General features: G+C 33.5%; 1 protein-coding gene across 5 annotated transcripts; it reads left to right on the top strand.

Annotated features, from left to right (window-relative positions):
- Positions 1-249: 249 nt before the first annotated feature.
- LOC133036720 (protein WVD2-like 7) lies at positions 250-4,580 on the top strand. 5 transcript variants are annotated; one of them, XM_061113430.1, is made up of 10 exons: positions 250-630; positions 724-797; positions 1,515-2,330; positions 2,418-2,618; positions 2,723-2,778; positions 2,859-2,948; positions 3,034-3,118; positions 3,223-3,294; positions 3,543-3,635; positions 3,871-4,580. In XM_061113430.1, exons 2-10 carry the CDS (start codon positions 756-758, stop codon positions 4,270-4,272), a joined length of 1,857 nt encoding a protein of 618 aa, XP_060969413.1. In that variant the 5' UTR covers positions 250-630; positions 724-755; the 3' UTR covers positions 4,273-4,580. The 5 variants fall into 5 exon arrangements, with proteins under 5 accessions (XP_060969413.1, XP_060969417.1, XP_060969418.1 ...); XM_061113434.1 differs by having other exon boundaries at positions 253-630; positions 2,418-2,570; XM_061113435.1 differs by having other exon boundaries at positions 282-566; positions 673-797; positions 2,418-2,570.
- Positions 4,581-17,071: the final 12,491 nt, after the last annotated feature.

Here is a 17,071-nt window from a genome sequence, read left to right as displayed (position 1 = left end):
TTTCAAATGGCAACGGTCAACTGAGCAAAATACATCCAATTATATAGTTAGTATGTAATTACATGCTAAGTTAATAATTACTCCTAATTAAACTATATTGGAAATCCAATTACATATTAATTTTGTAAACACCCCGTTAATTAACGGTGAAAGCCATAAGGTTAACTGATGATAACAACCGAGTTAACGGCGTGATTAGATAGAAGAAGATGACAAAAAAGACAACCGGCAAATGCACGTGATCAGTGATGAGAAGAACCTTTCTAATTTCTATAGCGTTTGCTTTTCAAGATTTGAGAGAGTACACTCAAGTCAAGTAACCCCCACACAACACAAGCACTTTCTCTCTCCAAAAAGAAAGAAAAAAAAATAATGTAAGATCTGAAGGAGCAAGAGAAGCATGTGTTTTTGGCTCTTATCATGAGATCTTGAAAAGATTTAATTTTGCTTCAGAATTATGTCCAAAGGCTTAAAGGTTTATACTTTGAACTCCAAAACAAGTCATTTTGAGATTTGCATCCTCTACAGCTGAAGAGAATTTGGAGGAATACTTCGATGTGAATGCAGTGGGTTCTTTTTTATTTATTTATTTACTATATGTTTGTGTGAAATCCATTCGCCTCTTTTAAGGTACTTCATTTCTCATAGCTAATGGTTTTTATATCTTAAAAGAAGAAGATGAAGAAGGTTTTGTGCTAATTGGGTTGGTGTTTCACCTTGAAGCTTCTAATTCTAAGAGATTGAAAATAAACAAAATGGCTGGGCAGATTGAAGAGCCCTTTAGCATTAGCTTTCAGGTAAACCTACTTCCTTTTTATTATTATTCCTTATATATCAACTCTTTAAAGATCTTTAGTACTTGTCTATATTAGTAGTTATCCTTTTCTCTTTAGCTTAATTTTTGGTACGTTTTAGCTTTGGTAGAAAAAATAGTGCTTGAATTCTCGTCCAGAAAAGTAGAGACCTTTCCTCTTGATCCCTTTGCTTAATAGAATTCAAATGGAATAGTTTAATTTTTGAGTATTACTGAGATCTGGATTTTCTTTAATTAGGTCCAAAATGAATTTGTTAATTTGTAGATGCATTTTTATATATATATATGTATATATATATTTATATATGTAGTTATAGTTTTCTTTTTTAGTTAGTGGGTACTGAACTGATTTTTAGCCTATCAATTATATGGCACAAATAGGATATAGCATAGTTTAGCAATCACTCCAATGTTAAAACGCCTTTCTTTCCCTAAACTTTGTTACTTGATTTTGGACTACCAATAATATGGAAAAGAAGAGTAATAATAGTTAGTCTTTCAAAATCCCTAATCTCTCTCAGTTGACAAAACGATTTCAATGATCGGTCTTAATAGTAGAGTTTTTGTCTTTCAAATTACCTGAAAATAAATGTAGTAAGTGGAATTAAAAACCAAAGAAAAATTGGTTGCCAATTTGACTATCATAATAATAATTAGTTTAAATGTCATACTCAGCAGCCCTATTTTTCCAATTTGTCAGGCAGATTCTTTACACTCAGGCTCTGTATCATTTGGAAGGTTCGAAAACGAGTCCTTGTCTTGGGAAAGGAGGTCATCTTTCTCACACAATAGATATCTGGAGGAGGTTGAGAAATGCTCAAAACCAGGCTCAGTTAGGGAAAAGAAAGCTTACTTTGAGGCTCACTTTAAGAAGAAAGGTCTTTTAAGGCCAGATTCATTTGAGTACTATAGCGGTACAGAAAATCATGGCAGCGAAAATGGTGTTTCAGATAGAAGCGATTGCAGAGAGGAATATGAATATGGAAATGAAGTGGGCCATTATTCTCACTTTTATGAGAGCCCTGAAGGGTCAGAGTATCATGGAGACTATGGAAACACCGAATATGACAGACAAGTTCCTTGTGATCAAGCATATCTTAGCGGCTATGAACCAACACAATCTGAAATACAAGATCAGGAAGAGCAGGAGGATCATGGAGATTATGAAGTGAAAGAATTTGAAAGATCTGATCATGGGGATTCGGAGAATCACGATGAGTATGAAGTTACAGAATACGAAGGAGAGGATTCTGGGGTATTGCTATCGAAGCCTTTGACTGAACCTGCAATGAATGATAGTGATGTCTTGCTTGACTTTGGCTTTGTTGGTGGTGCTAATTCTGAAGCACATCATTCCCAAACTAGCTGTGACAAGTTTACATCATCAAGCAATGATTCGGGACAAGTCATTAATCAGCTGCTCGATGTTAATGCTGTCGAGACTGATGTCAAGATTCCACAAATAATGAAAGTAGAGGAAGCTTGCTTTGAAATTCAGAAATCATCTCACCAGAAGGTTTGTGAAAAATTCAAGCCCCATTGTTTTTTCTAGATTGTTAGAAATGTATGTTAAAACTAATACTTATTATACACTAACTTGTAGTTGCCGCCTGAAATGGACTCAAAACCTTCCAAATCCAAAGTTATTTCACTCAACAATCTGTCACTAGTTCAAAGAAACATCTCGAAAGGTGTTTCTAAAGATCCTGTAAAAAATGTTAGGAGAAAGGGAAAGGATGTAGGAAGGACAGAAAAGGCAAGCCAACAATCAAATCCTGCCATTTCAGCACATTCGAGATCAGATGTATAATAATTATGTTATAATATATTTTTGAGAAGCATATAAGATGTATTGAACATTCTTTTGATCTCTTTCAACTCATTTTTTTAATTGATTTTTTCTTGCAGGATTCAAGAGATCCTAATCACAATTTTGTTCATGATAATAATAGTAATAATAAAAGGTACTTTCTTATTTTTTGAAGAACAATTCTGTCATGTTCTAGAAATGGAAAATCTCAGATTGAATTTCTTATATTTACAGGGGTGAAAAGGAATCAAGGAAAAAGAAAGTTAGCGTGTCACGTCCTTCTTCTGTGAAAGATGAAGCCACAGAGCATCAAATGCCTGACAGGTTTATTAACAAGTTCACAAACAAGCGTCGATTAATTGTTTAATCTCTTGAGCGTGAGAATTATAATTCTAATTCCTTTTTGCAGGCGCAACCAAGAAAAAACAATGCTGGATGAAAGGGCAATGGGATTTAATTTCAGATGTTACGAACGAGCACAAAGAAGAAAAGAGGCTAGTCAACATGCTGCTTTCTTTTCTTTTTACATGTTCTGAATAAAGTTTTTGCTATCGGAACTTAACTCGTTTCATTTGCTTGTCACACTTCTGCAATCCAGTTCTACATGAAGTTGGAAGAAAAATTGCATGCGAAGGAAGTTGAAATGAATAAGATCCAAGCAAAAACGCAGGTATATATATTTGCTTTTGTAGTTTAATTGTTGACCAATTATGCTCTTAGGTCCCAACTAGATCATTATATTAGAGACCACTGTTTGATTCTTGGTATGTTATTGCAGTTACTACTTTACTACCTTCTGTTTAAAATCTGTTGGATATTAAATTACTGCTAATATAGGAAAAGTGTTTAAAATTTATGTTACCTTTGATGCTACTTACTATACCATAAACTCACTGAGTTATATTACTCTTACTGCAGGAAAAGACAGAAGCTGAGATCAGACGATTCCGAAAAAGCCTCAATTTTAAAGCAACACCAATGCCATCTTTCTATAATGTAGATGGGAACAAGGTTTGTAGATTTGCAATATCACTTGTTGAATTTGAATTGAGACTAAAACTAATCAAGTCATAATTTTTTTTATTTATTTATTTCTAAGAAGCAATGTCTAATCTGTCTAAAGTTACAATGGTATTTCTTCTTAATTAAGTGTTGTCTTCTAGAAGAATATGAACTTTGATCTGTTTTGAATTTAGTATGAAAACGTTACTAATTTCATTTGCTTTTTATATTTCTTTTCATTAAGTTTGAATCTACTAAGACCAAAATGAGACCCAAGAAGTCAACAAGTTCAAGAAGTGGAGCTGCTTCAGAGCTGGAATCAAAGTTGAAAGGTGAAAATGACCAAGCTTGTACGCCCAGTGATTCCTTACGGAAATTTGTAACTCCAACCAACACAACGACTTCAGGAGAATCTACAAGAAAAAGCAATGTTGTCAAGAAGAAGAATGCGACTGAGAAAGATACCATAAAGGTTGATCGCCTCGTAACCGAGACTGCTACTAAGGTGTCAAAAGGCCAGAGAGTGCTGGACAGAAAGTCAAAAACTGAGGCCAAAAGAAATGGCAATGAGAGAGCGAAGAGGAGTATGAAAAGTGTTGTTGGTGGAATGAGTCATGTGGCAGTTGGAGTTGATGTTGCCTCTTGAATACAAGTGAATTTTTCCGAGTTGTAAAAGTACATATGGGTATCCATCAGAATCACAGTGATGAATGATAAGTAGCAGTGATATTTTAAATTTTAGTTAGTGAAATGTGATTATCTGAGCTGGGAAATGGTGTTCGTGGTTTTCATGTTTCTTCTTCTTTTGCTCGTCACTTTTGTGCAAATCCCGCATCGCTACTTGTGCAGCTTCTGATTAAACAGTCATGTATAATTTTTCTTTCACTAATGAAACCAATAACGCAGCACAATAACTGATTTACGATAATAGTAGTAATTATTATTTTTTCTCAACTCTTTTAAAATTTAGTTTAAGTTGAAAATTAGCTCAACAACAAAATTATATTTTTACTTAGAATTTTTTACACTAAGATTGATCCAATCGTAAAACACAACTCTAGTAGATTATATAATTCTCCGTAAATTGATTGTGACTTTCGGTCTTAAGCTCGAGTGTACTTTGAAAATTTATTAGGAAGACTTTCATTAGTTTGGTGTGATCAAGAATTCTCCAATTTTTAAATGAGGGGGTCTCATATTTATAGGCGCGAATGTATGTTGCAAGATCCTTTTCTTCTGTTCAGAATGGTCAACATGGATCTACCCTCTCTATCTCTTTGCACACTTTTCCCTCTTATTTGCTAGTCCAGCTCTATTTTCCTAATAATATCGAGCTCTGCTCTGGTCTTCTTTCTTTCTTTTTAGTAAAACAATGTGTTTTATATTACTCCTGTCTCATAACTTTATTAGTTATACTATTATTAAAGTGAAATTACTTTTATGCCGTATGCCGTCAAGGTTAGTTTTATCCTTACAAATCGTAAAGGGTAAAACAATTCTATTATTCGAGCTCGTGAGTATTAGGTCTAAGCTTGGATGTTGTGGAACTAGTTACCCAAAATTATTCACACGTGTCTTTATGAGTCGTATTTGATTTGATGTGGTAATCATTTCAAATTTTTGGGAAACTGCTCTTGCCTTTCCAATTTACCCTAATTTTCCTATTTTAAATTTATAGTAATAATATTCAACCAAAAGAATTCTACCAAATTTAGATACTTCCTTGATTTCTTTGCCTTTTGTATTAAGCATCTCCAGTTTCTCTTCTTTCTTTCTTTTATATTATCTCTTGTTTTTTACTTTCACTTCCTTCTTTCTTTCAATCTATTCTACGATTATAGCTTCAAGCAATACCAAGGATAAATCCAAGTCAACAAGTGAGAAGGCTTCACCTATGACTGCCCAAGACTTCTTGATTGAATACAAAGCCGTTTATGATGAGATTTGTGCAAAATATCCAGTTCCCGATGACATCAACTTCTGCGTATTGACACAATCTGAGCTAACCAAAACTTGGAAAACCTTAAGATGGTTGATGGAAAAATTATGGTCTGTCAAAAACATATGAAATTTTTGCATTTCCCAATTACTCCCCTGTTGGCATACATGCTTTGTCTGTTGGAAAACTTATTTAATTAGGACCTTATTTGCTATTCAAGTATATTAAATTATGTCTAATCTAACAACCTAACATGGATTCCTAAAAACAATTGAAATAAACATATAAGGAGTTCAAGAAAATCTTACAATGATCGCAGCAGAAATTAATGTCTCTTTCCGTTCAGTTCTCTAACCCTTGATCCAATCTGTTGCAGAGTATGATCAAGAACTAAATTTGGATTCTCCTGCGAGATGTGAAAGACTACACAATCTTCCACACTAATTTAAGTATTTGATATGTGTGGGCAAATACTCTGTTGACTAAAAAACCAAGACACGGACTTCCAAGCCACATCCGCTCGCTAGATTGGCGAGAATGAAATATTTGTTAAGTAAAAGTAAAGAGAGACAGAGCAATTTATAGTAGTTCACTTTCTGTATCGCGACAGTAATAGAGCTACGTCTACTTCAAGTTTTTATTTCTCACAAGATGGTATTATAGAAAAAAAAAAAAACTAAGTGTCAAAGCTCTAATTTATAGAGAGAGAAGCTTTAACCTTGTGGGTAGTTTTATGAATTTGAAAAATGAGCTAAGGGAGTTCTCCTTTAATAGGTGAAGGAGGCCCTTGAAAATAGAGAAAAATACAAGTTGGTTATTTTTTACCATGGATGATGATCTAGTGATCAAAATTAACTTTTGTGGTTGATCGTCAATTTTCGGAGCCCGGGTCGCGACGTTGGGTCCCTCTCAGGTTAAGCCAGAGCTTATTTTTATAACTCTCTTGGGGTGAAATTTGGGATCGATAGCTTTAGAATTGTGATTGAAGTGTGAGACATATGTTGATAGAGAATTGAAATATCTTTGAAATTCAAGTTAAATTGCATCAATCATATCAGATCAATATTGAGTGAGTTATGGTCGTTTTACTAAAGGTTATTCATGACCCAGCGCCTAGGTTGACATCCCAGTGCCCAGGTCGACATATGACGTCAACCTGGACACTGGGTAAGTGAAAATAGGGATGTACTTTTATGATTCCTAAGTGATATTTTGACATCACTTAGTTTGTTTCTATCCTCTGGTGAAGCTGGTCACCAGCTCTCGAAGATGTTGCTGCTCTACGGAAATGAGAGACTCTAAACTCTTCATTTTCGAGTGTTCTTCCCATGTTGGAAATAAGAATTGGGAAGTTGTGAATTTGACTTCTATAACTTCATTGATCTTAGTTATTGTGAAAAGTAGAGGGACGGTCGAAAAAGAATCAGAATCGGATAAGCAAAACCAAGCGCACAAAACCATTTGCTAACCCGGGCGTTGGGTGCTTATTTTGGAGATTCCGAGATGTCATTTTGATACTTCTAGGGTTCTAGAACTTGAGGACAAGGTCTCCTACCCTATTTTGACCATTCCAAATTGAATGGTCTAATCAGATTTAGCATTTGAATGATCAAAACTAGCGTACCAGGATGATTGTCAACCTGGGCGCTAGGCTCTCCTTCCAAGGCCTAGAGTTTGTGGTTTTCTCCCTTAGTTTCTTGCATCTTCATTATTTCTGGCGACGAAAAAAATGCCTGGAGGCTGGAACATTTTTTTGAGATCTTGATTGAAAACTATCCATGTTGACAATATGTCAACCTAGGCTTTGGGTCCCTTTTATGGCCCTTCAAAAGTTTTGTTTGGTCCTTGAAAATAGTTGAATGTTAATCCTTGCTGAAAATAGAGAAGTTGCTCGAAAGAGTTCTCAAAAAACATCCTCGAAATCGGCCCAAGTTGACAAAATGTCAACCTGGGCACTAAGCCTTGCTTCTGGCACACAGGAAGTGTTGTTTCTTCCCCGAATGTACCTATTTCCCCATTTCTAATGAGGACAAAGATAATGAAAAATTCGGATCATTGATCTGATACTTGGAAGGTGCTCTGATTGACAAATTGTCAACCTGGGCGCTAAGTGCCCGGGTGCTCAAAAATGAACTTTCTCCAAATCTAATTCTGATGCCTCAAACATGTCTATGGTATGTCTAGTTGATGTCCCAATGAAAATTTTGACCCATTTTCACTAAGAAGGCCCTGGAAACTGAAGCCCTTGTTAGGATTCCAACTTGGACACTAGTGAAACCGTAGATGCCGAGGTTGACTTTCAGGGTGGAGGTTAATGTAATTTCAGCTCTCAAGGCCTGGAATTGATTGCTCCATGTCTTCATTGTATAAAATACTAAAAGGTAGTGAGTTAGAAACAAATTATTGATGTCTAAACATCCATCCTGGAGTTCCTAAAGTCAACCTGGGCGCAAGGCTAGGGACCCTTCCTAGGTCGACTTGCTATGACTCAAGTCTACTCAACTTCGTGATGTCATCTTTCTTGCCATGTGTCAAACATTGATATCCAAGTGACCAGGGAAAGTTTTTGGGTTAACATTTGCCTCCCAAGTCAACTTTACACTTGTGTGGAGTTGACTTGATGACGTGAACTGAGCCCCTTTCTCTTAAAACTACCAGATAGGCATCAATTTTGACAATCTTAGTATTGATGCTAAAAAGTGACCAACATCATCTCGCTAGATTGGCGAGATGATTAATAAGTTTAAATAAATAATTTAGAGAGATACATAAAATTTATAGCAGTTCACTCTCCATGCCACGATGGTATTGGAGCTACGTCTACTTCGAGTTTTTATTTCTCACGAGAATTACAAAAAAAGAGGCGAAGTGTTTAAGCTTTAGTTTCTAGAGTGAAAAATTAAAGAGAGATGCTCTGACCTTGTGGGTAGTTTTTTGAATGTGAAAAATGAGCTTATGGAGCTCTCTTTTTATAGGTAAATGAGGCCCACAAAAATAAGGGAAAATAAAATAAGATGTTTTTGACCGTTGATGATGATCTAACGGTGCAAATTATCTCTTGACGGTGATGGCCATTTTTTGGAGCCTGACGAGTCCCACTGCGGGTTACCTAGAGCTTACTTTCGTAACTCTCTTGGGGATGAAATGTGACAATGATAGCTTTAGAATTACGATTGGAGTGTGAGACATGACTTAATAGACCATTGAATTAGCATCAAAACTCAAGTTAAATTGTGTCAATCGAATCAATATTGAGTGTGTTATTATTTTTTTACTGAAGGCAGTTCATGACCTAATGTCTAGGTTGATATCTAGCGTTCAGGTTGACATGCCAGTACCCAAGTTGACATATGGCATCAACCTAGATGCTAGTCAGTTTCTGTATTCTGGAACAGCTGGTCACCAGTTCTTGGAGATGTTGCTATTCTGCGGAAATGAGAGACTCAAAACTCTTTATTTCCGAGTGATCTAAAAATGAGAAATGCAAAGTTGTGAATTTGACTTCTTTGACTTTATTAATCTTTGTGTTGGAATTTATGCCCTAAAAGCAAGTAATTATTGGATAATATATAAAAGAATATATGAAATAAAAGTATAAGATAAATAATTCATTAATTATAAGAGTATAATTATTAAATATCTAAAAATTCTTTATTCATATAGAGAATTTATAATCTTGTAAGGATGTACAAAAGAATTAATATTATATGATATGAATAAAATAATTCGGAAGTTTATTATGTGATTTTGATTTAGATCACATATGTGGATGACATGTTGAATGGGTACTGTGTATAATTCGATTACACATGACTAGACCGATATGTAATAAACATCTTTCATTGACGTGTCATTTACCATGAAAGAGTTATTCATATCACAATGATGATCATTAGTAGATCAACCTGTATACATGACTCCTATTTGTGTTCATTAAGTTTTTTGATTCACTCATTATAGTTTCTTAGAGAAGATGATTCTTAAAACTTTTGTTTTGGAGCTTAATAATATGAGTGGCTAGGAACATGTTATACAATAGTAGAATCTAAGCTTTCCTAGCAGATCGAATATTAGTTCCCTTATAGTGTTAGTTTTGAGAGTGATTACAGTTGAATCCAAATCTATAATAAGTTATAGATTAACTGTTCACATATAATTAATGGTACATAAGGAATAAAGAGATAATTATTAGAAGGGTAAAATGGTATTTTGACCAACTCTAATTCTGAACTAATAATTGGAGGGCAAACTGCTTATCTTGATTATATCAATGGACTGCAAGTAAAAATTCTGTGAATATAATTCTATATTGTCAAAAAGTATAATTCCATATTTATAGTGGAGTAATAATGGAATTAATAAACTGGATTATTCTATTGATGAGATTGATAATAATCAAGTGTTTATTAGAGCTTCAAAATATAGGTCCATGGTCCCCGAGTCTCCTCTATGCAACACTGTACAGGAGAATATTTTATTTGATGAATAAAGTTAGAGTGAGAAGTAATTTCTATTGACCTCGCTTCTAGCGAACGACAGTGAGTCAAAAATAAAGCGATTAACTAAGATAAGTAAAAGAAAGCAAAAACAGTAAAATAAATTGAACACAGTAAAATAAACAGTAAGTATGGTTATAGCCTACTCCCCTTGTATTTGTATCGACTTGAGAGAGGGAATGAAGTGTTCTTCCTCTTAAAAGCTCTTACAATTGATCTCTGAGTAACTTTCTCTCTTAGATCACTTTTTTCTCTCTTGAATGTATTTCTGCATCAATTTTCTTGATCCCCTTCATAGTGAGACTAGGCCACTATTGATAGGGACTTCATACATGAATAATAGTTTCCTTTTTGCCTATAATGAGTAAAATAGGAAACTATATTAATTCTATAATTACAATGCAAGAAATAGGAAACTAAAATGTGTTGCCTTTATTTTCTGACCCAATCCGGTAATTATAGGGATTGTCTTCGCATTCTAGAAACAACGAGATTGATCTCTAGAATTGCCATCTTTCATGCTTCGCTTAGCATAAACATGTATGCATCTTGGTCGGACATCTTCTCAGCCATCCTTCTCGGACGTCTGAGTCTTATATATGTTAAGTAGTCATTTATGGGCTGCTAGGGATACTTTACCACGCCCATGTATCAAAAAGGTGGGGCACATGTCAACGATCCTTATTGTCACATCAAGGTGCAAAAAATAGGATAACATTTGCCCCCAAGTCTGCGCGGGACCTTCCTGGTCGGACGTGGACTTCACTCAGCCTAGAGTCTTGTTCGGATGGGTGACGCATGTCCTTGATGTCGGATGGTGATCTAATGTGACTCTGACTAGGGGTCTCTGCAATATCTGTCCATTTAATGCTAATTGATGGTTGTACCTCGAATCAAGGTTCGATACTTGAGTGTGCTTGACGGTTACACTTCCTGCAATGAGTGCGTAATGTATACTTTTGGGGAGAAACTCAAAAAATTCGAATTTTAAAATGATTAATTCCTTTTTCGGATTGCTTATCCCCTACCTTTTGTAGATGGAAATTACGGTGCCCAACCTATCAAACACTGAAGTATAAGGTGGCCTCGGTGTCTGACTTATTTGGTTGATAGGTTGTCTTGAGACTTCTGTAGTGGTGAAGTTGTTAGAATGTGTAATTCCTCCCAAGGGATGGTCTGGCAATTTTTGGCCGTTTACCGTTTAGCCCACAATTTGGACCTGTGGCCTTGGATTGGACGGCTGGCCATTGTGAGTTTGTGTGGTATGCCCAGTTGCATACCGTTCTGATCCGTTCAAGGGAATACTGGATGCAGTTGTTTGTTGTTGATTGGTAACCTAGTAGGCCCTTCTTATCAGCATGGTGGCCTGCCTAGTACAATCATCAATGGTGGTCTACCGTGCCCTCATAATTTCAATCTCACGGTCCCTCCATTCTATGAATTGACATCTTTGTTCGTCCAATGCAAGGTTTATGGTTGCTCGAAGGTCCTTCTGATCATGATGCAGAGTGTTATTGAATTGACATACAAAGTCTCTTAATTAATAATTAAACCTAGAAACCCTTTTCTTTACGATTTCATCCTTAAACTGTGAGAATTATAATTGAGAATTATAATTGATTAATTAAAATCAATTAACTGAGTCTTACAAGCAGTATGCCCTCAACTAGTATGGGGACCATGGGTCTATATAACCGAGCTTCCAATAAGTCGAACCGAATTTACCAAGTAAATTCCCTAACTTATTAATTCCTCATTGAATCCACACTTAGAACTTGGAATTGCACTCTCAGTCATATAGAAACGCTCTATATGTTCCACGATATAGACACGTCATTAGTTATCCATTGTTATAACCCTAATGTGATCAATGATCCTCTATATAGATGATTTACACTGTACAGGATTAAATTACCGTAACACCCTACAATGTATTTTATCCTTAAAACACTTAACCCTGTATAAATGATATTTCACCTAAGTGAAATGAGATCTCCACCATTTATCTTCGTTTGGTTAAGCTCGAAGGAAATCATCCTTTACTTCTATTTGCCAAATAGAAGCTATAGATTCCATATTTATGTTAGCGCTCCCCCACTCAATTGTATTACCGTGTTCCCAAAATGTACGTATTACCCTGATACAAAACTAGGCTTAACTAACAAATCAAAGAACACGAATAATACTCTTGAAATTGAGCCTAACCATATCAGGATTTCGATCATGTGATCTAGGATCAACTTATGATATTGAATTGAATAGATGTTTACGGTAAGTTTCAAAATCTAATTCAAAGTTCAATATCGGTCCATTCCAATGCATACTCCATGCATCCGATACTGGTAAACTTTGCCAATGTCCTGGAAAGGACATAACACTTTTCCAAGGTGTAAGAATACCTATCGCTGATTATACCATGTCAGTCTAAATCCAGTGTTCTGACAAATCAGGGAATCAACTTTTCAACATACAATAAAGATTATATTCCACTGTGCTGACAACACTATAATCTTTAACCAACTCATATGTTCTGGACTTAAAATGAATTCATACATTATATACCTATAATCATGAAATAAATCATGTGAATCGTGCAACATAAAATGTTATTTCTGATCTTTATTAATAAGCAAATCTGATTATATGAAATGATTTTTATTTAGGGCATAAAACCCAACAAACTCCCACTTGCACTAATATAAAACAAAAAGTGCATTTCAAATAATCATTAACACCTTGATATACCAATCAAGTGTAATAGTAGTAAACTCCTCGTAATAGGATCTGACAGGTTGAATTAAACACAACCTCTTCTCCACCATTACTCTTCCTTAATCACAAAATCCTTGATAATGTGGAATTCCTCTCTATATGTCTACTCTTTTGGGATACTGGATTCTATACTTTTGGGCAACTACTCTTTCGTTATTCAGGAAGTAACCCTAGTAGTTAAGACAAGTTGGAACACTGCCACAAATGTATAGAACTTTCCTTAGACTGAATAAGTATCTTTCCTGCAACTTTTAACATTCAGTCTCTTTCTGGTAGACCAAGAGATTTCAGATAGGTTTTTACACTTCTCCAAAATCACTACTCCACCCCCAAAGTAATCACCATCTCATCAGCAGACTTTCTAGCACACAGGCAAGTCTCGAAATCTGATGTGGTGTAGTCTAAGAGTTTTAAAACCACTCTTATTGACTAACATATAGTTCCTCTTCTTAATCTTAAGATTTACTTGACTGTCTTCCAATGTTCCTCTCCTGGATTAATCTGATACCTACTCATTACTCCCACTCAACAGCAGGTGTCTGGTCTAAGGCATGCATATTAAAGCACATCTGAGACCTCTCACTGTTGATTTAAGAAATTCTTTCATGGCTTTATCTTTTCTGGAATAGTTGAGACTTTTCCTTAGATAAATAAAATCTATGCTTAGAAGTTGTGAAGCTTCTATAGATTGCCATTGGAAAGAAAATGCTCCAGCATCTTACTAAAGTAAGTTGCTTGCATTAGAGTAAGTAATTACCAGGTATACCACAAGCCATAGGTTTAGATAAACTCAAACCTATAATACTAGGAACAGGAAGTTTTGTTAAGTCCATTGAATAGACTTATGAACAAAATTTCCTTTCATGTCCTTGTAACAGAAAACTTTAGGTTACTCCATGTGAATGGATCAAACCATAGTTCTATTGGCTTTCTTCTTAGTTTCTTATATTGACAATCCATTACTTGTTTAAACTCACAATGGATTTTAATCACTAGTGTCTTCCAAGTTATAAGAAGGTGAGTTCCTAGAAACTCTCCCACTACAACAAGGTACCGTGAACTATGTCTAAGAAAACTAAATGGTATAGACCTCTTCAGTTGTGTTAAGACAACAGAGGCAGTGGGATCATCTTGTAAAATAAGATGATAGAACACTTTTGGAATCAAGAAAAAAAATATCTCCTTTATTTCCTACTTTATTTTCAGACTTAGTCATTTTCTTAGAAAAAGTGGTATTTGTTTAAACAAACACTTTCTTATCTAATGACTATGGGATGCTCCACCCCTAATCACTTAGAATAGCTAACAAACATGCAAACCAGGGTTAGCAGTTCTAGCTTTTCTTAAGATTTCAATTAGGTCCTCCATGAATCTAGTAATGATTTACATTAAGTGTACAACCATTACATCATTCTGAAATTTCCATATAAGGATTTAGGCAACGACTAGTAACTAATCATCAATTTGCAACTCGAATTTCTGGGGAGGTAAGTTTGGATATAATTCAAAATCAAATTAATGATCTTTGAACTGCATATCTACTAACTTTTTCTCCACCCCTATCAGTTCGCAAAATCTTTAACCACTTACCTTCACCATTGCTAGAAATTCATGAAATTTTTCAAACATTTCAAATTTCTTTTGCATAAGGTAAAATCTAGAGTGATCGTTTTAAGAATACAACGAAGACTCATATCCACCCCTGAATGTACATCCATCTGCAAATGAACTTACTTTCAGTGGATATAGGCATATTAACTCTTTGCAGAGAATGATCTTGTCAAAACCACTATGAACAAGATACAAATGCCATAGATTTATAAAATATGTGGTTGTATCTTTTGATGACTTACTTTAGTTACATCAAAGAGTTCTTAGAATAGTGCAAGTGGATTCTGGTCACAGAATACTAAACTCATACAGTTTGAATCCATTGAAAGAAAATGGTTACGAAACACTTGTGAAAGTGTAACTGTATAATTAGTAATTCTTTCTTGGACCACCACTACTAATCTAACTCTATGATTTGCCTATACAAGTAGGAGATATCTAAGATTGAGGATTTATATCATTTAGGGATAGAATTCCAGGAATATAATCATATGTGTCATCTAATTTCTTAAGAGAAAATAAGACTTTATATGATTTATAGACCATTCATCCAATGATATGTCATGAAGCTAATTCGAAATGAATAAGCTAAGAGGAATTAGGATAATTTCGTTTTAAATAAGAATCCAACGATGCTCCGATTAGCGAGAGTCAAAGTAATCTTATTTATACAATCTTCTTGTTTCAGATTGTAAAACACTAGTCTGAGGTGTCATCAATTGATGAACAGCTAGATGTTGCATATACAATATTTATCTTTCGAGATCTAACACTATTATGTTAGTCTAATGGTGAAAATCCATTAGGGAGTTATCTCATTAGAAAAACAAATCAAGTTAGACCAACAATGAAGATTCGAAATTAAACTACAATTTAATAACAGAAAATAACATGGTTCAATACAAATTCATACACAATTCAGAAATTATGAAGCACATAGCAAGTAGGAACGACAAGTGAAAATACTAAAACATACAATCCTAAATAATTTCCAAGGTTTTCAACAAACTGATATCAGTGTCCCGTTTAGGCGAGAGTCAAAGCTACCATTCATTGAACAGAGTTGTCAGCTCATCTAAAATGTCAAACATTCTAGCAACCTTTTATTCGATCAAGATGTGAATCCGCGTTGTCCCGTTTAGGCGAGAGTCAAGGCTATTCTATCTTATGAGCTTCCACCATTGTTTCATATTCTTGCAAGTCTTATACAGTCGCCACCATTAGGGTGATCATAAACTATATAAAAAAAAACTTACAAGATTACTTATCTTTCGAGATTAAACGGTGCTAACTTGCTAATGAACGTTCCTCCATTAGGGAGGATTACTCACTAAAACAATAGCTATGTAAAACCAACAATGGAGATCGAATATCCTTATAATAAAGAAGCTCATTATTTAATGAAGGGTTGTATTTTCTTCTAATATTTATTTTAATCCATTTATTTTAAATATATATTTATTTAATTAAAATTTCCAATTTAGAATGAAAAATTCTAAATATAAAATTTAATTTAATATTTATAAATTATACTTAGATGGATATGAATAACGTGAATTATTTCCATCTTAGTAATAATTTCCATAAATATTTAGAAAATTATTCAATTTAAGTTGTTTCAAAATTAATTTACAACTCAAATTTAATTTTCTATAAATATATATTGCATTTTTGAAAATGCTTTAAAATAAAATAAAAATAAATCCTGGAAAATTATTCTAATTTTATGTTGGCCCAAAATTAATTAATAAAAATTAATTTTCAACAAAAAATATAATTTTCCTATTTAATTAAATATCTAAGAAAAATTTCAAATATTAAAGTATCATGATTAAAAAATCAACTTAAATATTAATTTTCTATTTAATTAAATACACTAGAAAAATACTTCAAGCAAAACAAATAATATCTATCTAGACTTGCATAGACTAATGAATCCAATTTCTAATTATAATATATTTTAGTTCATTTATTTTAATTAACCATCAAATGAAAAAGTCACTGATTTAAGTTGGTCCAAAATTAAATAAATAATTTTCAACTTTAATATATTTTTCAAATAAAATTCGAAATTTCTACATCAAGGTGATGCAATTTCGAAATTTTAGAAAATGATTAATAAAATAAAATAAAATATATTCTGAAAATTATTCAAATTTAAGTTATTCTGAAATAAGATTCCAAACTTAAAATAATTTTCAACTTTAATTAAATAACATGAAAATAACAATATTAAAGTATCATGATGAAAATCAACTTAGATATTGAAATTTTCAATTTAATTAAATGTATTAAATTCAAGAATTAAATAATTAAGTAAAGAGGAAACTTAATTATTAATTCTAGTTTAATACTAGGAAAATATTCTAAACTTAGATTGTACTAAAATTAATTAGGAAACAATTAATTTCACAATCAATGATATTTTCCTATTTAATATTAGAAATAATAACTAGTACTAGAAATAACTATCTAGAATATATCATTGACTAAGTGTTTTTCTAAAATTAACTTTAAAATATTACATGAAAAATAAATTTCATATATTTTAAAAGTTAATTATGTTGCTAATTCAATTTTAATTAGGTTAGACTAATATAATTAACCTAATACAATTATTTAAATAA

The sequence above is a fragment of the Cannabis sativa genome, chromosome 4, assembly GCF_029168945.1.
Source record: "Cannabis sativa cultivar Pink pepper isolate KNU-18-1 chromosome 4, ASM2916894v1, whole genome shotgun sequence".
NCBI lineage: Eukaryota > Viridiplantae > Streptophyta > Magnoliopsida > Rosales > Cannabaceae > Cannabis > Cannabis sativa.
Note: the sequence above shows the minus strand (reverse complement) of the source record. Positions and strands in the feature narration are given on the sequence as shown.

Excerpts from the sequence above, each read along its gene's own strand:
- LOC133036720 (XM_061113430.1), top strand. The coding sequence starts at position 756 with ATGGCTGGGCAGATTGAAGAGCCCTTTAGCATTAGCTTTCAG. Across the intron at positions 3,119-3,222 it reads GAGCACAAAGAAGAAAAGAG|TTCTACATGAAGTTGGAAGA; the intron begins GCTAGTCAACAT and ends TCTGCAATCCAG. Across the intron at positions 3,295-3,542 it reads AGATCCAAGCAAAAACGCAG|GAAAAGACAGAAGCTGAGAT; the intron begins GTATATATATTT and ends CTCTTACTGCAG.